Genomic DNA, 22,144 nt, shown 5'->3' on the forward strand with positions numbered 1-22,144 from the left:
TTTCAAACCTATGCAACCAAACCTATACAATCAAAGGAGACACGCTCAGAAGTGGTTCACATTATTCATTAATATAATGCATTGACACACCTTTAATCATCTGCTCTCATTTCACATTTAAGTGGTGCCTTGCATAAAGCCAATTAGCAGGAGGTAGAGAACGCAGGAGACAGACGGGAAGGAAGATCGGTAGGGGGAACTGCCAAATGGGAGAGCCTCGTAAATGGCGTCCCTTGAGAAAGCAAGAAACAGATGTATGTCAGGAGAAGTGCAGTATTATCATAAGGAGACGTATACTTGGATGACGGAGGAGGAATGGAGGGAAAAAGAGAGGCAGAGGTGGTCTAAGAGAGAGAGAGAGGGAGGAAGACTGTGAGCTTGAGTCTGTAAAAAATTGAGGAGATAAGGGAGAAGGTTTGTTAAAGAAGAATGGTAGGAAATGTAAGCACAGTGAGCTGAAGACAGGAGGAGAAATGGAAGTGAATGAGGGTGAAGTATCGGAGGTGGTAGGTGTGGTGAAGTACTCGGAGCCCGAGGCTTGCACAGAGGGTCAGGATAAAGATGAGTATGTGACAGTAGGAGTGAAGTTTTGGGAAAAAGTGGACCCTTGCCTTTTGGCTGATCCAATTGTGGTTTCAAGATGGGTGAAAAGAGTGTTGGGTATAGTGGAATCGGTGAGGGTAACCAGAAGGGGTCTAGTGATAATTGTTTGTGTTTCTGTTTGTTCAGTGGGAGAAGGCGCTCAGAGTTAAACAAATTGGGGGAAGAATTGTGAATTGTTTCGCTCTCAAGAAAAGGGCGCCATTGAAAGGAGTGATTACTGGGGTAGCAGTAAATGTAAAAGTTTACCAACTGAAGGGGAAGATTCCCGGTGTTTGTGATGCTCGTCGTTTGGTGCGACGCAAACAGGGTGGCGAGAGTGGGGAAACAGAAGAGTCATTTCTTTTGAGTTTTGAAGTTGAGTCTTTGCCTGACAAAGTGAAGTTAGGATATGTAAGTTATCCTGTACGAGCTTATGTGCCGAATACATTACGATGTTACAGGTGTCTAACTTATGGGCATGTGGCAGCAGTGTGTAGGAGGGAGGTTCCAAGGTGTGAGAAATGTGCAGAAGGTCATGAGACAAAGGAATGTGTAGCATTGGGGAAAGTAGTGGTATGTGCTTATTGTAGGGGTGCCCATGGGGCTGGGGATCAGAAATGTCCCGTGCGAGAGAGGCAGGTTGAGGTTTCCAGGGTAAGAGTAGTGAAGAAGTTGTCATATGCTGAGGCAGTGGAGAAAGTAGAGGAAGATGGGTCAAGGGGGAGGAGTGGTGAGAGTAGTAGATATGTACCAGTATAGAGGAATAGGCCAACAAATGATATATGTTGCAGTAAGATTGGATTTTTAGCATTTATAGCAATGGTTATTAATTGTACTGCAGGGATGGAACGCAAGTAGAAGAAAATTGAGGTTGTGGTGGCAGCTTCAGAGAGGTATTTGGGTGTGCGAGACTTGACATCAGAAGAGTTACAGGGAGTGTTTAGTGGTGATGTCCCATCATTTCAGGTTGAGGGCATGAGGTAGGAATTAATATATTTAAATAGTGGAGTAGGGTGGTGTTAATTATTAATCATATTTTTGAATTTGTGAGTGTAGTGTTAGATAGTAGGGTATTTCTTTATTTTATTTTTCAAGGAAAGATAAGGGAGTTGAACTCCAGTCTAGTAGGTGGCGGTAATGCAACAAATTGGATGCCAACCACCGTTAAACCTAATCAAAGAAGAAGAAGAACAAAGGCCAATTAGCATTTCTGTTCATAATACAGGAAGCAGTTTGACTCATAGGTCCTCGGAGAGGGACCAGGGCAAATTTTGTTTCTCACACTGTTGCTAAGGAACCTGTTTAAAAACACATTTTTAAAAGGTGAGACCTCTGACACCGCTCACAATGAAACTAAAATAGGCTGACCCTGTTGGTTTAATTCATTTATAATCAATTATAATACCACACAGGGTCTTTGTTGCCTAAAATGTCCTCTCCGGGTTGCCATTGGTTTTAAGTGGTATGACGTAATGGGTTGGAGGGGGGTTTGGGGCTGAGGGAAATTAATCATATTATTATTATTTTTATTTGCTTGCACTCCACTGTGGTGTGGGAGAGCCATTGTCTTTACACTGTACCACTCAAAGGGGGATAGGTGGTGTAGATGTCTGCCACACTATCTCCAGAGGTAGTGTGGGAGAGATCTCTTAAAGAGAGATTTGAATCTAGATCTGTCTCTTTACACTACACAAGTATCTCTCCTGGACCTAGTTTGTTGCGTCAAAGTAGTGTTGGGTAAAGAGGCCGTATAGTGTAAAGAGGCCTAGGGATGATGATATCCATTGAAACTGTGCTTTTACATTCCCTCCTCTTACTTATCTCCTCTACCATACTCTAACGCACCAGTAATCATACTTGAGTAAAAGTAAAGATAGCTTAATAGAAAATGACTCAAGTAAAGTGAAAGTTACCCAGTAAAATACTACTTGAGTAAAAGTCTAAAAGTATTTTCTTTTAAATATACTTAAGTATCAAAAGTAAATGTAATTGCTAAAATATACTTAAGTATCAAAAGTAAAAGTATAAATAATTTCAAATTCCTTATATTAAGCAAACCAGACTGCACCATTTTCTTGTGTTGTTTTTATTTACGGATAGCCAGGGGCACACTCCAACACTCAGACATAATTTACAAACGAAGCATGTGTGTTTATTGAGTCCACCAGATCAGAGGCAGTAGGGATGACCAGGGATGTTCTCTTAATAAGTGTGTGAATTAGACCATTTTCCTGTCCTGCTAAGCATTCAAAATGTAACGAGTACTTTTGGGTGTCAGGGAAAATGTATGGAGTAAAAAGTACATTATTTTCTTAAGGAATATAGTGAAGTAAAAGTAAAAGTTGTCAAAAATATAAATAGTAGAGTAAAGTACCAATAACTCAAAAAAAACTACTTAAGTAGTACTTTAAAGTATTTTTTACTTAAGTACTTTACACCACTGCCTTTAGGCTAACACCAGAATAACACTAGTCCATTTCTTAATGATTGAATGAAATTGAAAAGCTTATCAAGTGGCATGACAGAGAGAAAAACAAGTTTAACATCAGCGATCTTGGCAAACACATGAGGTTTTAGTGTTTGAACATCAGAGGTATTATCATATCAGATAAGCCAGATCGGCCTCCACAGAGAAAGACAGGAGGTTATTGAATGCCTGGATGGGGATGCGCCTGCAATAACGCTCTGCCTTAAAGTCATGAAATTATAATTATTAATCAGCCATTGATTAATCATTTTGACACACTGCCTAATTTCCAGGCAGAACAGAGAACTCCAAGGGTATTTGTGAGGGATGAGTGCGCTTAAATCAAAACAGGATGTAATATGCTTTGTATGAAGTAGGGCTGTTCCCCTGGGAATTAATGCTCAATTAACACAGGGGCATGACACTGTGAAATTAATAATAATATAATAATATGCCATTTAGCAGACGCTTTTATCCAAAGCGATTTACAGTCATGTGTGCATACATGTCATGTGTGCATACATTACAGTCATGCAAAAAGCATACTTTGCACTTATCTTGTTTTAGATTAGTTGAATTCCTTATCAATACATTTGCATGCATATACTATCCATGATGATTGATTAACCTGATTGATTAATTGATGATACACTTAGAAGGTAAATGTAACAATATTTAACAGCTAGTAATATTGCTTTATCACAATTCCATGTAGTCTATGAGCCAGCTATGAACCTAGGCCTACTACAATGTTTTGTTGCAACACTGCCATCTACCTAGATTAGCCTACCTGGCTCTTCCTTCCTTAATGTACTATCCACATGGGTGCGCTGTGTTCACAAGAAAGCGGCAGTCGCGTGCCATATCCTTTTAGGGAAATGACATCATTTTCGCTTCACTTTGCTGTGTCTAATGGAAACGCGGTAGATTGGAACTTGAACTGGAAAGTCTGAACATTTGTAGTCGAGGGAGGTAAGACACATTTTAACCCAGTGCATGTTGCAGTTTTCTTTTCTATAATGAGATGAGACTATTTTGAAAAACATTGCTTGGTCAGCCCATACCGTTATCTGCTGCCTTCCAGTGCCACACTGTCATAGATGGGTTAGCCGCTAAGCTAGCTAACGTTAGGAAGCTTATATAGTTGTTCAGAAAATTAGCTAGCTAGCAGACGTTAGTGCTAGCCTGCTGATATTAGCTAACGTTAACTAGCTAGTCAACCAAGCCATAGTTTCAGACACGTCTAAGTGTATTGTCTAGTTGGCTCTAGTCTTGCTTCCAATGTTTAAAAATTTTGTAGCCATCTATGTACTCAAAGCTAACTAGCTAACGTTAGCTATCTAGCCAGCTGTAGCTAGCTATGGTGCTACAGCTAGCTAGTTTGCTTGACAGAAAGCAATCACAATGTCAACAAAGCCGAAGCCCCTCTCAACCCCTTCTGCTTTGTTGTCTCCCCAGGTGTCAAGTGGATTTTGAATCGTGACCCGTCTCGTCTAGAATTTTATATGGCTGCCCCAGCCTTGCAACAGTCCAGTTTTCTTCTGGTTGGTTGTAACTCCTATATTGTGTTATCACTGTAAAGTCCATGGAGAATAAGAGCACTTCCTCCCAGCTGCCCACTGCACTGAGGCTAGGAAACACTATCACCACCGATAAATCTACAATAATCGAGAATTTCAACAAGCATTTTGCTACGGCTGGCCATGCTTTCCACCTGGCTACCACTACCCCGGCCACCAACTCTGCACCCTCTGCTGCAACTTGCCCATGCCCCCCCCCCTTCTCCTTCACACAAATTCAGACAGCTGATGTTCTGAAAGAGCTGCAAAATCTGGACCCCTACAAATCAGCTGGGCTAGACAATCTGGACCTTTTCTTTCTAAAACTAGCTGCCGAAATTGTCGCAACCCCTATTACTAGCCTGTTCAACCTCTCTTTCGTAACGTCTGAGATCCCCAGAGATTGGAAAGCTGCCGCGGTCATCCCCTCTTCAAAGGGGGTGACACTCTAGATCCAAACTGTTACAGACCTATATCCATCCTGCCCTGCCTTTCAAAAGTATTTGAAAGCCAAGTTAACAAACAGATCACCGACCATTTCGAATCCCACTGTACCTTCTCCGCTATGCAATCTGGTTTCCGAGCTGGTCATGGGTGCACTTCAGCCACGCTCAAGGTCCTAAACGATATTATAACCGCGATCGATAATAGACAGTACTGTGCAGCTGTCTTCATCGACCTGGCCAAGGCTTTTGACTCTGTCAACCACCGCATTCTTATTGGCAGACTAAATAGCCTTGGTTTCTCAAATGACTGCCTCGCCTGGTTCACCAACTACTTCTCAGATAGAGTTCAATGTGTCAAATCGGAGGGCCTGTTGTCTGGACCTATGGCAGTCTCTATGGGGGTGCCACAGGGTTCAATTATTGGGGCGACTCTTTTCTCCATGTATATCAATGATGTCGCTCTTGCTGCTGGTGACTCTCAGATCCACCTCTACGCAGACGACACCATTTTGTATACATCTGGCCCTTCATTGGACACTGTGTTAACAAACCTCCAAACGAGCTTCAATGCCATACAACATTCCTTCAGTAGCCTCCAACTGCTCTTAAACGCTAGTAAAACTAAATGCATGCTCTTCAATCGAACGCTGCTGGCACCCGCCCACCCGACTAGAATCACTACTCTCGACGGGTCTGACCTAGAGTATTTGGACAACTACAAATACCTAGGTGTCTGGTTAGACTGTAAACTCTCTTTCCAGACTCACATTAAGAATCTCCAATCCAAAGTTAAATCTAGAATCGGCTTCCTATTTCGCAACAAAGCCTCCCTTCACTCATGCTGCCAAACATGCCCTCGTAAAACTGACTATCCTACCGATCCTTGACTTCGGCGATGTCATTTACAAAATAGCCTCCAACACTCTACTCAGCAAATTGGATGTAGTCTATCACAGTGCCATCCGTTTTGTCTCCAAAGCCCCATACACTACCCACCACTGTGACCTGTACGCTCTTGTTGGCTGGTCCTCACTACATGTTCGGTACGTCAAACCCACTGGCTCCAGGCCATCTATAAATCACTGCTAGGCAAATCCCCGCCTTATCTTAGCTCATTGGTCACCATAGCAGCACCCACCCGTAGTCTGCGCTCCAGCAGGTATATCTCACTGGTCATCCCCAAAGCCAACACATCCTTTGGCCGCCATTCCTTCCAGTTCACTGCTGCCAATGACTGGAACGAGTGCAAAAATCTCTGAAGCTGGAGACTCTTATCTCCCTCACTAACTTTAAGCATCAGTTGTCAGAGCACCTTACCGATCACTGCACCTGTACACAGCCCATCTGAAATTAGCCCACCCAACTACCTCATCCCTATATTGTTATTTATTTTGCTCTTTTGCACCCCAGTATCTCTATTTGCACATCATCTCTTGCACATCTATCATTCCAGTGTTAATACTAATTGTAATTATTTTGCACTATAGCCTATTTATTGCCTTACCTCCATAACTTGCTACATTTGCACACACTGTATATATATTTTCTGTTGTATTTTTGGACTTGTTTTTTTACCCCATATGTAACTCTGTTGTTATTTTTATCGCACTGCTTTGCTTTATCTTGGCCAGGTCGCAGTTGTAAATGAGAACTTGTTCTCAACTGGCTTACAGTGGGGGGAAAAAGTATTTAGTCAGCCACCAATTGTGCAAGTTCTCCCACTTAAAAAGATGAGAGGCCTGTAATTTTCATCATAGGTACACGTCAACTATAACAGACAAAATGAGAAAAAAAAGCCAGAAAATCACATTGTAGGATTTTTAATGAATTTATTTGCAAATTATGGTGGAAAATAAGTATTTGGTCAATAACAAAAGTTTCTCAATACTTTGTTATATACCCTTTGTTGGCAATGACACAGGTCAAACGTTTTCTGTAAGTCTTCAAGGTTTTCACACACTGTTGCTGGTATTTTGGCCCATTCCTCCATGCAGATCTCCTCTAGAGCAGTGATGTTTTGGGGCTGTCGCTGGGCAACACAGACTTTCATCTCCCTCCAAAGATTTTCTATGGGGTTGAGATCTGGAGACTGGCTAGGCCACTCCAGGACCTTGAAATGCTTCTTACGAAGCCACTCCTTCGTTGCCCGGGCGGTGTGTTTGGGATCATTGTCATGCTGAAAGACCCAGCCACGTTTCATCTTCAATGCCCTTGCTGATGGAAGGAGGTTTTCACTCAAAATCTCACGATACATGGCCCCATTCATTCTTTCCTTTACACGGATCAGTCGTCCTGGTCCCTTTGCAGAAAAACAGCTCCAAAGCATGATGTTTCCACCCCCATGCTTCATAGTAGGTATGGTGTTCTTTGGATGCAACTCAGCATTCTTTGTCCTCCAAACACGACGAGTTGAGTTTTTACCAAAATGTTCTATTTTGGTTTCATCTGACCATATGACATTCTCCCAATCCTCTGCACTCTAGCAAACTTCAGACAGGCCTGGACATGTACTGGCTTAAGCAGGGGGACACGTCTGGCACTGCAGGATTTGAGTCCCTGGCGGCGTAGTGTGTTACTGATGGTAGGCTTTGTTACTTTGGTCCCAGCTCTCTGCAGGTCATTCACTAGGTCCCCCCGTGTGGTTCTGGGATTTTTGCTCACCGTTCTTGTGATCATTTTGACCCCACGGGGTGAGATCTTGCGTGGAGCCCCAGATCGAGGGAGATTATCAGTGGTCTTGTATGTCTTCCATTTCCTAATAATTGCTCCCACGGTTGATTTCTTCAAACCAAGCTGCTTACCTATTGCAGATTCAGTCTTCCCAGCCTGGTGCAGGTCTACAATTTTGTTTCTGGTGTCCTTTGACAGCTCTTTGGTCTTGGCCATAGTGGAGTTTGGAGTGTGACTGTTTGAGGTTGTGGACAGGTGTCTTTTACACTGATAACAAGTTTAAACAGGTGCCATTAATACAGGTAACGAGTGGAGGACAGAGGAGCCTCTTAAAGAAGAAGTTACAGGTCTGTGAGTGCCAGAAATCTTGCTTGTTTGTAGGTGACCAAATACTTATTTTCCACCATAATTTGCAAATAAATTCATTACAAATCCTACAATGTGATTTTCTGGATTTTTTTTCTCAGTTTGTCTGTCATAGTTGACGTGTACCTATGATGAAAATTACAGGCCTCTCTCATCTTTTTAAGTGGGAGAACATGCACAATTGGTGGCTGACTAAATACTTTTTTTCCCCACTGTACCTGGTTAAATAAAGGTGAAATAAAAATCATGAGCTAGTTAAATGTGAACTATCTGTTGCATGCTTGAAGTTGTCATGAGCCAAGTCAATATCACATAGTTAGCTAACACTGTGGCAGCTGTAACCGTTGTCAGCTTTGATGATGTTCTCTTCTCTTTACAGGCCAATCTGAAAGTTGACTCGACCACCAAACCTTTTCTCCAGCGGTGCCAGGAGCTGGTGAAGGTCATTGATGACTACCCTGCAAAGGTGCAGTTTGCTTGTATAGACCAGTGTTGTTAGTTGTCTATCTTGCATGTGTTGTTGGAGATTTAATTGTGCGTGCTTAGGTCCAAACTACAGTACCAGTCAAAAGTTTGGACACACCTACTCATTGCAGGGTTTTTCTTTATTTTTACTATTTTCTACATATGTAGAATAATAGTGAAGACATCAAAACTATGAAATAACACATATGGAATCATGTAGTAACCCAAAACGTGTTAAACACTCAAAATATATTTTATATTTGAGATTCTTCAAAGTAGCCACTATTTGCCTTGATGACAGCTTTGCACACTCTTGGCATTCTCTCAACCAGCTTCACCTGGAATGCTTTTCCAACAGGCTTGAAGGAGTTCCCACATATGCTGAGCACTTGTTGGCTGCTTTTCCTTCACTCTGCGGTCCAACTCATCCCAAACCATCTCAATTGGGTTGAGTTCGGGTGATAATGGAGGCCAGGTCATCTGATGCAGCACTCCATCACTCTTACACAATTTGTTGGGCCTTCCTCTGACACCGCCTAGTATATAGGTCCTGGATGGCAGGAAGCTTGGCCCCAGTGATGTACTGGGCCGTACGCACTACCCTCTGTAGCGCCTTACGGTCGGATGCCGAGCAGTTGCCATACCAGGCGGTGATGCAACTGGTCAGGATGCTCTCGATGGTGCAGCTGTATAACTTTTTGAGGATCTGGGAACCCATGCCAAATCCTTTCAGTCTCCTGTGGGGGAAAAGGTGTTGTCGTGCCCTCTTCACGGCTGTCTTGGTGTGTTTGGACCATGATAGTTTGTTGGTGATGTGGACACCAAGGAACTTGAAACTCTCAACCCGTTCCACTACAGCCCCGTCGATGTGAATGGGGGTGTGTTCGGCCCTCCTTTTCCTGTAGTTCACGATCAGCTCCTTTGTCTTGCTCACGTTGAGGGAGAGGTTGTTGTCCTGGCACCACACTGCCAGGTCTCTGACCTCCTCCCTATAGGCTCTCATTGTTGTCGGTGATCAGGCCTACCACTGCTGTCTCGTCAGCAAACTTAATGATGGTGTTGGAGTCGTGCTTGGCCACGCAGTCGTGGGTGAACAGGGAGTACAGGAGGGGACTAAGCACACACCCCTGAGGGACCCCTGTGTTAAGGATCAGCGTGGCAGTTGTGTTGTTGCCTACCCTGTCATTCTCAGTTGCTGGGAGTTGTATGATTTACATAGAACACTTACTAGTGTTTATGTTATCTTTTGAAAGGGTTGGGCCAGACCCACAAGTTGGATTCTCCAGGCTTTCATGCCCATGTGGAATGTGTCTAGGCAGCTGTTACTGTGCGGTATGTTGGGATCAGAGGGAATATCATGCCAGGGTGACACAGCGTCTGGAAACCAGGGTCTCAGGAACAGCTGCTGCACTGCAGATGCCTCACTCTGCGTGTGTGCGTGTGTTACAGAGGAAGAGCACCTATCTGCCAATAGGTCAGAAAGAGCATTGAACATCCTTACCCAAACCGGTTCAGCTCAACTCAACCATGTTACCCAATCGCATTCATCCTCTTGTCTTCCACCGGAAGTTTCCTCTCCATGGTCTGATGACATTGTTGTGGAGGGTGACTGAAGCAGGGATAATGGAAGTAAGCTTGTGTTTGTGACTGACAGCATTAATATATTTCTTTCTTCAGGAGCTGCACTTGATCTTCCCCTGGCTTGTTGAGAGTGTTTTTGGCAGTCTGGATGGGGTCATCGTGGGCTGGAACCTGCGATTCCTGCAGGCACGCAGCAATGAGTACAACATCGTCATGGACTTTCTCGATCCTAGGTAGGCCTCACAGGCTCCTTTGGTGTTAGCTGCTATTAGCAATGCTGGTGTATTTACACTACAACATTGCTCCCTATTGTATTTGGTTGCACAAAAAGTCCGTAAAAAAATAATCAACTTACGGTTGGTCAATAAAACGGGGAGGATTTGGGACAACATATCTAAACAGACTTTCCAAACACAGGGTGTTATTGTTACTTTGGTGTGTGTGTCACTACACTGTGACACACATTATGTATGTGGCTGTACAAGACGTGTATGACATAATGTACAGTGTCTATTTTGTAGCAGTACTGTGTGTCTAAGACAATTTTCCCCTCAGGAACATTAAAGCCTTCATGAAAAATAGTAATGTACTGTATACTGACTTAATTCTGATTGTATGTGCTTTTCAGTGGGCCAATGATGAAGCTTGTGTACAAGCTTCAAGCAGACGAGTACAAGTATGAAATACCTGTCAGCTTTCTCCCTGTAAGTCTCATCCCTTTTTAAACATGACTTTTCTTTATCAATTTCATACATAGCAAGGTCTTCCACAACAGTGATTGGTGTAAAGCTTGGATGTTATTTTCTCTTGCAGGGTCCTGTAAAGGCATCCATACAGGAAGGCGTCCTCCCAGATTGTCCACTTTTTCACAACAAGCTGCAGTTTCCTCTGTCTGGTCTGCAGACACTCAGCCTGGCGCTCAGTATCCTTGATGCTCAAACTCACACTCAGACCTCGCCTTCTCACAAACATACAATGTGGACAATGACAATGTTTGCTAAAATTATTTAATTTGTTGTATAGTCTGGTGGTATGTCCTTAAACCATCTCCAGATCCCTTTGAATATTACATGTTCATGTTTGCTTCCAGTCTCATCACACCAAAGGTGAACCCTACTCAACTGTCATTACAACAGGAAAGGTTTTGATAGTTTGTGATAACTTCCATGATAATCAGACTATTATTCGACCTAACATGATTGTTTTGATGTGATTTTCTCAGAACTACCCTCTGGGCCAGCATGTGAGCAGCTCGGACAATGCGTACTTTGTGCTTGTGGACACCTACCTCAAGTACTTCCTCCCTACAGAGGGAAGTGTTCCCCCTTCTCCATTCGCCGACAATAGAGGCTCTGTGTCTCCATCTGCTCCCAGGTACTCTACAGTGGGGATTGGTCTAATCAAAGTCAATGTTTCTGTCAGTGGTATAAAAAGTACTCAATTGTCGTACTTTAGTAAAAGTAAATATACCTTAATAGAAAATGACTTTAAAAGTAAAAGTCACCCAGGAAAAAACTACTTGAGCAAAAGTGTAAAAGTATCTGGTTTGAAATGTACTTAAGTACAGTGGTGGAAAAAGTGCTCAATTGCCATACTTGAGTAAAAGTAAATGCTATACAAACCAGACGGCACGGTTTTCTTTTTTCTTTACGGACAGACGGGCATTCTCCAACACTCAGACATGCTATACAAACCAGATGGCACGGTTTTCTTTTTTCTTTACGGACAGACGGGCATTCTCCAACACTCAGACATAATTTACAAAAGCATTATTTGTGTTTAGTGAGTCCGCCAGATCAGAGGCAGTAGGGATGACAAGGTGTTATATTGATAGGTGTGTGAATTGGACCATAATTCTGACCTGCTTGAACATTAGAAATGTAATGAGGGGAAAATGTATGGGAGTAAAAAGTACACATTTTCTTTAGAATTGTAGTAGAATAAAAGTAAAAGTTGTACCCCAAAAACGACTTAAGTTGTACTTTAAAGTACTTTTACTTAAGTACTTTACACCACTGGTTTCTGTAAATGTGAAAGGGTTGTGATCAGTAGGGTGAGAACCTTTGAAAGATGCTACCTGAACTTGTCCAATAAGAGCACACACTTTCTTTTTCCTTTGCCTCCTCTTAGTTTCTCCTTCCTCATGCTACAACTCAGTGCTCACTGTCATGTCTTTGGTGCCCAGGGCTCCCAGCGTGCCTTTTGCAGGGTATGGTATCCATAGCACCAGCCTCCTCAAGCGCCACATATCCCATCAGCCCTCGGTCACTGCTGACCCTGCAGCCCAGGAGATCTGGAGGTCCGAGGCATTACTACAGGTGAGGCTTCATCCTTTGTCAGTCATGAATGGATTTAGTCTGAATGATGTCAGTCAAGTGTTTAGGGAATCGTGAATAAGACGTTTGTGTGTGTGTTACCCCCAGGTGTTTGTGGAGATGTGGCTGCATCACTACTCCCTGGAGATGTACCAGAAGCTGCAGTCCCCGCAGGTGAAGGTAAGAGCATGTCAAACATGGACCCTCCCACCACCAAGTTCCCCCCTCACCCCTGCACTGCAGCAACGCACGGCTGACTGGCTGATGAAAATCTCCCCCCCACCACCACTACCGCCCCTCTCCCCCTTCACTTGAACAACGGCAGGGCTCGTCCCACCGAGTGCTATAATAGACCTTCCTCCAACCCCACTAAGACATGGACCCCACATGGTGATCAGCGTCAAATCAACCTGTCCCATGGCTGGGACTGGGACACAAAACGGGTCACATTGTCCTGTTTTCAATTAGAGGAGTATTTCTACCTGATTAAGACTTGCACTCCCACACCTGGGCTATAGAAATGTAGTTTATATCCATCTCCTTTGCACGGCATAGATACGTATACTGTATATGAGTTGCTGTTTCTTATGCTTCTTTAAGAGTTACTGGAAAATCAGGCAGAGGGAGGTCTGGCTTTGGTTTGGACTCGTTTTGTCTCTCCTTATTTGCATAGATTAGGAAACATGAATGCTATCAAAGTTCAATGTCAAACCAATCAAAAAAGGGCACAGTAAACAGCAGGCATTTGTAATTTTATTTGAAAGTCAGGCTTATTTTTGGATGATTTTCTTTATTTTGTTGCTGAATTATTGGCTTATGGGCAACTGCAGAGCAAATGTACTGCACTGATTTGGCATGTGTATCTGGTAGTAGTGCTTTTGCTTCCCACATGACCTGTGCATGCTGTCTGTTTGTGGCTGTTAACGGTTTCAGTACCCTTCTCTGATGTTTATTTGGCTGTTGGACAGGCTGGTTGCCATCTTTACATCAGTTCAAGTATCATCTAGCCACCACCCTTTTTCATGATCCATACACCTGTCATATCCCCAATGGTGTACAGGCCATACCCTTCCCATCAGTGCTGTCCCCTACTAACCTAGTACGTACACAATCTTCTGTTAGATTGTATAGTTAAAGTTAAGTATGTGGTCCTCCATTGTGTAAGAGATGCAGTACCCCCTCTCCCCTCTAAAAGACCACCTGTCATGGCCATTGGACCGAAACAATCCTTTTACCTGTGGACAGTTCTTCCACCTAAAATCTCTTTAACAAACCCTGTTATTAACCATGTGTTGTATCTTCTGTGCCTCTCATTGATGAGGATATTTACAGTTTAATCTCTCCTGTCTTGGGTGTGGAAAGGGCTACTGCATCACCCTAGCTGTTATAGCATTGTGTTCCTGTGGTCAATATCTTTTTGTTTGTTTTGTTTCTTGTTTTCTCCCATTTTTGGTGTTCAGTCCTTTTCCTTTGTGGATGCACTCTATCCTTTTTTTTTCTCCTTTCTATTCTCATGTTCACCTCCTTCCCTTCTCCCCCTTTCTCCTCCTTCCCCCACTGTTGTCGTTTCCCTCCTCCTCTTCCTCCCCTGGTTGTGACGGGTCGTACAGCTGGCACTGCTGCACTATCGTCTCAGTATGTCCAGCATGCCGTGCCAACCCCTGACCCCTCCTGGCTCTGGGACCCTGGACACGTACCAAGTACTTTTACCTTTTCATCCACTCCCACCGGGCCTGCTGGAGGTAAACCTAGGCCCTGAGGACAGAGTAGCATTAAGGTTAAGATGGGGAAGTCAAGGGTACTTCTCTTCTTTTTTTTTTAAGCATTTGAATGCCGTTACAGTGCATTCTGTAAAACCAACTGCCTGGTTGACGCAACCAGTCAAAGACCTATCCTTGGATGGACCCCATTTTGACGGCACAAAATTCACATAACGTCAAACATCTCACAGTAGGATCTGGCCCATAGAGAAGTATTATTGAAAGGAGAATGTGCCTTCAAAGCACGTTTTGAATTTGAAGAGATTGATGTTTTCATTGTGTGTGTGTGTGTCCTTTTCTTTATAGCATGTGTTGTTGATGTCTGTTGTGTTGCACACTATCCTTGGTTAATGTGTGTCATTGTCTTTCTCATCTCACATCTTTCCATTATGAGCAAACACTACTACAGTATACAAAACATGAATAACCAAATTTCCCTAAATAATTTAATTAATGAATCATCAAATTGTCTACTTGCCTCATCATTCTAAGAATAATGGATCTGAATATCAATTTGAAGTACTGTATGTGCCTGTTTCTGAGCTAGACACAGATTGAATTATGTTTTCAGCTAGGCTTTTTCAACAGCAGGGTAATTTGAGAAACAGTAACATTAACTATGGCTAGGGGAGGGGAGGGACCAGGATTAGGGGAATGTTCCAAGCCCACTGTGTGATTGGTTATTGTGGTCCAAGGAGCTTTGTGTGATTGGCTGCTGCCAATGTGGATCTCTGTATGACTGGCTGCGGTTTCAGGAGACTTTCACCCCGACAGAGGAGCACGTTCTGGTGGTGCGTCTCCTGGTGAAGCACCTCCATGCCTTCTCCTGCAGCCTGAAGCCTGAGCAGGTCTCCTCCTCGCCCTCGGCCCACTCCCACGCCAGCCCCCTGGAGGAGTTCAAGAGGTGAGCTGAGCAGTGAGCACCCCCATGGTCAGACATCAGGGTCCACGTTCTCTCCAGCACTTAACAGTAACTTTAAACAGTCAATCTAGTTTTGTCTGTAATTCACTATGGCCCTGTCTCTGTCTCTGTAGGGTGGTGGTCCAGCGTTTTGTCCAGCAGAAGCTCTATGTGTTCCTCCAGCACTGCTTTGGACACTGGCCTTTAGATGCCTCCTTCAGAGCGGTAGGTGTTACAACTCCATCCTCAACCTTCTCAGCTTGGCTGGGGTGTTGGTGTCAATCACGACTTTCACTCATTGGGTCCACAAATTTTTTTTTTTTTGTGCTCTTATCTCTATACCACCACTGTCTCTGTGTTTAGGTGTTGGAGACTTGGCTTAGCTACATCCAGCCATGGAGGTACACAGGAGAGAATACCAATCCTCAGACAGACCAGAACAAAGGTGTACCTGAGAAATGGTGAGTTATCTGTTGGATCACTGAATAGGTCAGGCTAAATAAATGCGTGTTAGCAGTGCTTCCTTGAAATGTTTTACTCTGAGGTACAGACTAGTAAAATCTGCCCCTTTTATTCTCTGTATCCAACGCACTAGAAGACCAGTTCTTAAAGCCTTTAGCCGTATCCTTATTCTATTCCTCCTCTGTTCCTCTGGTGATGTAGAAGTTAACCCAGGCCCTGTAGCCCCCCAGTATCACTCCTACCCCCCAGGCGCTATAATTTGTTGACTTCTGTAACCGTAAAAGCCTTGGTTTCTTGCATGTTAACATCAGAAGCCTCCTTACCAAGGTTTAGGTATTCACTGCGCTAGCACACTGCCAACCCTGATGTTCTAGCAATGTCTGAATCCTGGCTTGGGAAGGCCACCAAACTACAACATTTTCCGTCTAGATAGAACTGCCAAAGGGGGCGGAGTTGCAATCTACTGTAGAGATAGCCTGCAGAGCTCTATCATACTATCCAGGTCTGTGCCCAAACAGTTTGCGCTTCTACTTCTAAAAATCCACCTTTCCAGAAATAAGTCTCTCACTGTTGCCGCTTGCTACAGACCCCCCTCAGCCCCCAGTTGTGCTCTGGACACCATATGTGAATTGCTTGCCCCCCATCTATCCTCAGAGTTCGTACTGCTTGGTGACCTAAACTGGGATATGCTTAACACCCCGGCCGTCCTACAATCTAAACTAGATGCCCTCAATCTCACACAAATGATCAAGGAACCTACCAGGTACAACCCTAAATCCGTAAACATGGGCACCCTCATAGATATCATCCTGACTAATTTACCCTCTAAATACACCTCCGCTGTCTTCAACCAGGATCTCAGCGATCACTGCCTCATTGCCTGCGTCCGTAATGGGTCCGCGGTCAAACGACCACCCCTCATCACTGTCAAACGCTCCCTAAAACACTTCAACGAGCAGGCCTTTCTAATTGACCTGGCCCGGGTATCCTGGATGGATATTGACCTCATTCCGTCAGTAGAGGATGCCTGGATGTTCTTCAAAAGTGCTTTCCTCTCCATCTTAAATAAGCATGCCCCTTTCAAAAAATTCAGAACTAAGAACAGATATAGCCCCTGGTTCACCCCAGACTTGACTGCCCTTGACCAGCACAAAAACATCCTGTGGCGTACTGCATTAGCATCGAACAGCCCCCGCGATATGCAACTTTTCAGGGAAGTCAGGAACCAATATACACAGTCAGTTAAGAAAGCAAAGGCTAGCTTTTACAAACAGAAATGTGCATCCTGTAGCACTAACTCCAAAATGTTTTGGGACACTGTAAAGCACCTCCTCCCAGCTACCCACTGCACTGAGGCTAGGAAACACTCTCACCACCGATAAATCTACGATAATCGAGAATTTCAATAAGCATTTTGTTGCCTGGCTGGCCATGCTTTCCACCTGGCTACCCCTACCCCGGCCACAAGCTCTGCACCCTCCGCTGCAACTTGCCCATGCCCCCCCCGCTTCTCCTTCACCCAAATTCAGATAGCTGATGTCCTGAAAGAGCTGCAAAATCTGGACCCCTACAAATCAGCTGGGCTAGACAATCTGGACCCTTTCTTTCTAAAATTAGCTGCCGAAATTGTCGCAACCCCTATTACTAGCCTGTTAAACCTCTCATTCGTATCGTCTGAGATCCCCAGAGATTGGAAAGCTGCCGCGGTCATCCCCCTCTTCAAAGGGGGTGACACTCTAGATCCAAACTGTTACAGACCTATATCCATCCTACCCTGCCTTTCGAAAGTATTTGAAAGCCAAGTTAACAAACAGATCACCGACCACTTTGAATCCCACCGTACCTTCTCCGCTATGCAATCTGGTTTCCGAGCTGGTCATGGGTGCCCCTCAGCCACGCTCAAGGTCCTAAACGATATAATAACCGCGATTGATAAAAGACAGTACTGTGCAGCCGTCTTCATCGACCTGGCCAAGGCTTTTGACTCTGTCAATCACTGCATTCTTATTGGCAGACTAAATGGCCTTGGTTTCTCAACTGACTGCCTCGCCTGGTTCACCAACTACTTCTCAGGTAGAGTTAAATGTGTCAAATCGGAGGGCCTGTTGTCTGGACCTCTAGCAGTCTCTATGGGGGTGCCACAGGGTTCAATTCTCGGGCCGACTCTATTCTCTGTGTATATCAATGATGTCGCTCTTGCTGCTGGTGACTCTCAGATCCACCTCTACGTAGACGACACCATTTTGTATACATCTGGCCCTTCATTGGACACTGTGTTAACAAACCTCCAAACGAGCTTCAATGCCATACAACACTCCTTCCGTGGCATCCAACTGCTCTTAAACGCTAGTAAAACTAAATGCATGCTCTTCAATTGAACACTGCTTGCACCCGCCCACCCGACTAGAATCACTACTCTCGGCGGGTCTGACTTAGAATATGTGGACAACTACAAATACCTAGGTGTCTGGTTAGACTGTAAACTCTCCTTCCAGACTCACATTAAGCATCTCCAATCCAAAGTTAAATCTAGAATCGGCTTCCTGTTTCGCAACAAAGCCTCCTTCATTCATGCTGCTAAACATGCCCTCGTAAAACGGACTATCCTACCGATCCTTGACTTCGGCGATGTGATTTACAAAATAGCTTCCAACACTCAACTCAGCAAATTGGATGTAGTCTATCACAGTGCCATCCGTTTTGTCACCAAAGCCCCATATACTACCCACCACTGTGACCTGTACGCTCTCGTTGGCTGGCCCTCACTACATATTCGTCGCCAAACCCACTGGCTCCAGGTCATCTATAAATCACTTCTAGGCAAATCCCCGCCTTATCTTAGATCATTGGTCACCATAGCAACACCCACCCATAGTCTGCGCTCCAGCAGGTATATCTCACTGGTCATCCCCAAAGTCAACACCTCCTTTGGCCGCCATTCCTTCCAGTTCTCTGCTGCAAAAGACTGGGACGAACTGCAAAAATCTCTGAAGCTGGAGACACTTATCTCCCTCACTATCTTTAAGCATCAGTTGTCAGAGCAGCTTACCGATCACTGCACCTGTACACAGCCCATCTGTAATTAGCCCACCCAACTACCGCATCCCCATATTGTTATTTACATTATTTATTTTGCTCATTTGCACCCCAGTATCTCTATTTGCACATCATCTTCTGCACATCTATCACTCCAGTGTTAATATTAAATTGTAATTATTTTGCACTATGGCCTATTTATTGCCTTACCTCCATAACTTACTACATTTGCACACACTGTATATAGATTTTCTATTGTGTTATTGACTGTACGTTTTATTTATTCCATATGTAACTCTGTGTTGTTGTTGTTTTTATCGCACTGCTTTGCTTTATCTTGGCCAGGTCGCAGTTGTAAATGAGAACTTGTTCTCAACTGGCTTACCTGGTTAAATAAAGGTGAAATAAAATAAATATTGGTGTATTTGTCTTACTGATTCCTCAATTTTTCAGATCCATCTTCCAGACCAGTTTCTCTTTTCTTTTTTTTTCAGGGGCTTGTTTGTTCAGGAGAACCTGCTCATGTACACAAAGCTCTTTCAGGGCTTTCTAAACAGGGTGGTACGCATAGACCTGGTCAACGTCAAAAATGCACTAATGGTCTTCAGGGTGGCCAAAGTCTTCGCTCAGCCAAACCTATCAGAGATGATTCAGAAAGGTAAGGACAGAAACAATCACCCAGCCTTATGATACTTGTGTGATGCAGATGCACTAATAGTAATGTCCAACTACAGTAGTCTGTGCTATCACTGACCTGTCCTCTCCTATCCGTCCCCTCCCTGTCCCTCCCCAGGAGAGCAGCTGTTTCTGGAGCCGGAGCACGTCCTCCACCACCGGCAGCACCGGGTCTTCCTCACTCCTAGCCACGGTGGCAGCTTCCTGTCTGCCCGGCAGTCCGTGGTGACAGACAGGGTGTTCAGGGTGAAGAGCCACGTGTACGGCCTGGAGGGCCAGGACTGCCAGTACAAACAGATGTTCGGCACAGAGCTGAGGGGCGCGGTGAGTGGAGGGGACTATCCTTGGGGGTGGTTTCATTGCAATTCCAGATTTGCAAGTTTGTAATTCCAATTCTGGAGTTGAACCCAACTTTGGGAGAAAACTGCCAATGAGGCTAATGGTGAGCTAGCTAGCGTTAACCACCTGCTACAAGCACAGTCTGTGTGGACTTAATTGAATTAGCTTGGCTGACTGTTCACAAATGTTGTCAATCATCAGTTAACTGTAGTCTCAGTTGAGTAAAATGAGCTGTGTTGGTGTTGCTGACTTTCTGGAGAAGACTATGTTCTTCTTGCTACTCACAACAGACCCAACCGCCCAGGCCTGCCTTCGTCTTAAATTTACATTTGTCATTTAGCACAGGGTTTCCCAAACTCGGTCCTGGGGCCCCCCCTGGGTGCACATTTTGGTTTTTGCCCTAGCACTACACAGCTGAATCAAATAACCAACTCATCATCAAGCTTTGATGATTTGAATCAGCTGTGTAGTGCTAGGGCAATAACCAAAACGTGCACCCAGAAGGGGGCCCCAGGACCGAATTTGGGAAACCCTGATTTAGCAGACTCTTATCCAGAGTGACTTAGAGTAGTGAGTGCATACATTTTCATACTGGTCCCCTGTGGGAGTTGAACCCACAACCCTGGCGTTGTAAGCGCCGTGCTCTACCAACTGAGCCACACGGGACCACTAGAACCCGTCAACAACTTCTCTTTTAGTCTGATGTTTTGAGGCTGCATATAAGCATGGTCACTGTTGTCATCCTTCTTTGGTGTAGGTCCTGAAGCTCATTCAGATCATCGCCCAGGCGAGGCAGACGGCCAAGAGGATATCAGATCAGTCAGCTGAGGTGGCGGCTAATAACTCCTTCATGTCCTGGTTTGGAATGGGCTCCCCCGACCTCAACTACACCTTCAATGGAGGAGAGGTGGATGACACTGGGGAGTGTGTCAAGAAGACCCACGAGTTCCTGGAGAGGTCACTGGACTACCTCTGTCAGATATTTCGGGTAGGTTTACACAAAACTTTTCCTTAACATTTAGCATGTGCTAATGCTAAAAGTTGAAGACTGCTGCAATTGATATTAATCAAACTTAATTCAACTAATTATGGGTGAAAATATGTCATGCTATTCTGTGTCGTCTACAGCTGAATGCAGGGCAGCTGTCTCAGCTGATGGCTACCCTGAGCTCTGGTCAGGATGATGGGAACTCCAGGCAGCTACCAGACTGTGTTCAGGGTGAGAACGGACTCATCCTCACAGACCTGGGCCGGATGCAGGTCAGACTACTTATTCAACTTACCGTTACCCAAAACTAGAACCCCAACCATATCATAAAGGAATTACTGTTAAATATATTTTGCAGATCATCAATGGACTGCGTAGATTTGAGATTGAGTACCAAGGAGACCCGGAGCTTCAGCCCATCAGGAGCTATGAGAACGCCGTGCTGGTCAGACTGTTTTTCAAGATCTCGTCCCTGGTGAATGAGAGGGTATGTGATATATAGCCTAACAAAATCTGAGTTATCATAGTTTTAGTCCAAGCATTCCTTAATCAGAACCGTTCTCCCCTCCACAGTTCGGAGGTCACATGGAAGCTCTATGCTCGCGGCCGGACTTCCTGGGCCGGTTGGGACGACACTACCTGGCCAGCCCCGAGGCCATGGCGGACGGCAGACAGAGGAGCCCAGAGACATGGCGAACAGTGGAGAGGAACCGACGGCCGCGACTAAGCCTGCGCGCACTGGCGAGCTACAGAACTCTGCTGATGCTTCTACTTCTCTACCTGTTTGGGGTGCTGTTCTCATTCGGCCCCATGTCCAGCACACTACTCATTCTAACAGGCGGCTTTCTCTACGGACTCTTCATAACCCTGTTTGGAGATAAACTGAAGTCCCAGTAGCAGGGGAATGAAATTGATTTTTTTTGCCACTTGCCTTCATGCTTGACCATCTGTTATGATAAATTCAGTCCCTTTTTATTATTGTAAATAAATGCAAGTGCATTGCTTTTCGGATGAAGTTTGATAAAACATTTTTTTAAGCAGTTTTACTGATTGACAGATGTGAAGGCTAGTTGTTTGATTTAATATTCTAACAAGATATTGAATGTTTTTCAATTGAACATTGAAAGGATGGTGGTGATTATCCTCAAACTACAAGATTGACAGGTGTAATAAAGAGTTACATGACTCTTGCACTAGTATTTTGAAGTCATGAAAATAATTTCACTGAAGATGGTATTCTTTGCCTTAATCGTTTTTGTATGCTTGCTTGTCTGTATGGGTGAGTTTGCAAAGACTAGACATAAATGTAGTGATACAATGTTGCATTCGAATGGCAGATTTTATTTCCCGCCACCGAGCGAGAGTGCAGGAGAGCATGTCCACTAAGGACAGTTGAAAGGGAAAATAAATCATTGTCAGTGCATGTGGGTAATCTGTGTATTGACCTTTCCTATCTCCTTCAATTGTTTCTGAACTTTGCATATTGTGGCGGTGAACAATCCATGTCTCAGGGCTCCTCCATGCGGTCGGGG

The 22,144-nt window shown here is 44.4% G+C and overlaps 1 protein-coding gene across 3 annotated transcripts; it reads left to right on the forward strand.

Moving 5' to 3' along the window:
* Nucleotides 1-3,919: 3,919 nt before the first annotated feature.
* LOC121541626 (sphingomyelin phosphodiesterase 4-like) lies at nt 3,920-21,811 on the forward strand. Of its 3 annotated transcripts, XM_045208073.1 has the most exons (20): nt 3,920-4,021; nt 4,508-4,593; nt 8,470-8,556; nt 10,233-10,369; nt 10,765-10,840; nt 10,950-11,058; nt 11,190-11,242; nt 11,359-11,510; nt 12,322-12,454; nt 12,560-12,625; nt 14,062-14,193; nt 14,967-15,115; nt 15,247-15,337; nt 15,476-15,573; nt 19,105-19,268; nt 19,404-19,609; nt 20,382-20,612; nt 20,753-20,884; nt 20,971-21,099; nt 21,186-21,811. In XM_045208073.1, the coding sequence occupies exons 2-20, from the start codon at nt 4,555-4,557 to the stop codon at nt 21,507-21,509; spliced, it is 2,508 nt and encodes an 835-aa protein (XP_045064008.1). In that variant the 5' UTR covers nt 3,920-4,021; nt 4,508-4,554; the 3' UTR covers nt 21,510-21,811. The 3 variants fall into 3 exon arrangements, with proteins under 3 accessions (XP_045064008.1, XP_045064009.1, XP_045064010.1); XM_045208074.1 differs by lacking the exon at nt 14,062-14,193 and having other exon boundaries at nt 12,560-12,631; XM_045208075.1 differs by lacking the exon at nt 14,062-14,193.
* The last annotated feature ends 333 nt before the right edge of the window (nt 21,812-22,144 follow it).

The sequence above is a fragment of the Coregonus clupeaformis genome, chromosome 27 (assembly GCF_020615455.1).
Source record: "Coregonus clupeaformis isolate EN_2021a chromosome 27, ASM2061545v1, whole genome shotgun sequence".
NCBI lineage: Eukaryota > Metazoa > Chordata > Actinopteri > Salmoniformes > Salmonidae > Coregonus > Coregonus clupeaformis.

What these genes read in the sequence shown, in the direction of transcription:
- LOC121541626 (XM_045208073.1), top strand. Translation starts at nt 4,555, where the DNA reads ATGGCTGCCCCAGCCTTGCAACAGTCCAGTTTTCTTCTG. An exon ending in TCCCACCGGGCCTGCTGGAG is followed by an intron (nt 14,194 to 14,966) that starts GTAAACCTAGGC and finishes CTGCGGTTTCAG; the next exon opens with GAGACTTTCACCCCGACAGA. An exon ending in ATCAGAGATGATTCAGAAAG is followed by an intron (nt 19,269 to 19,403) that starts GTAAGGACAGAA and finishes GTCCCTCCCCAG; the next exon opens with GAGAGCAGCTGTTTCTGGAG.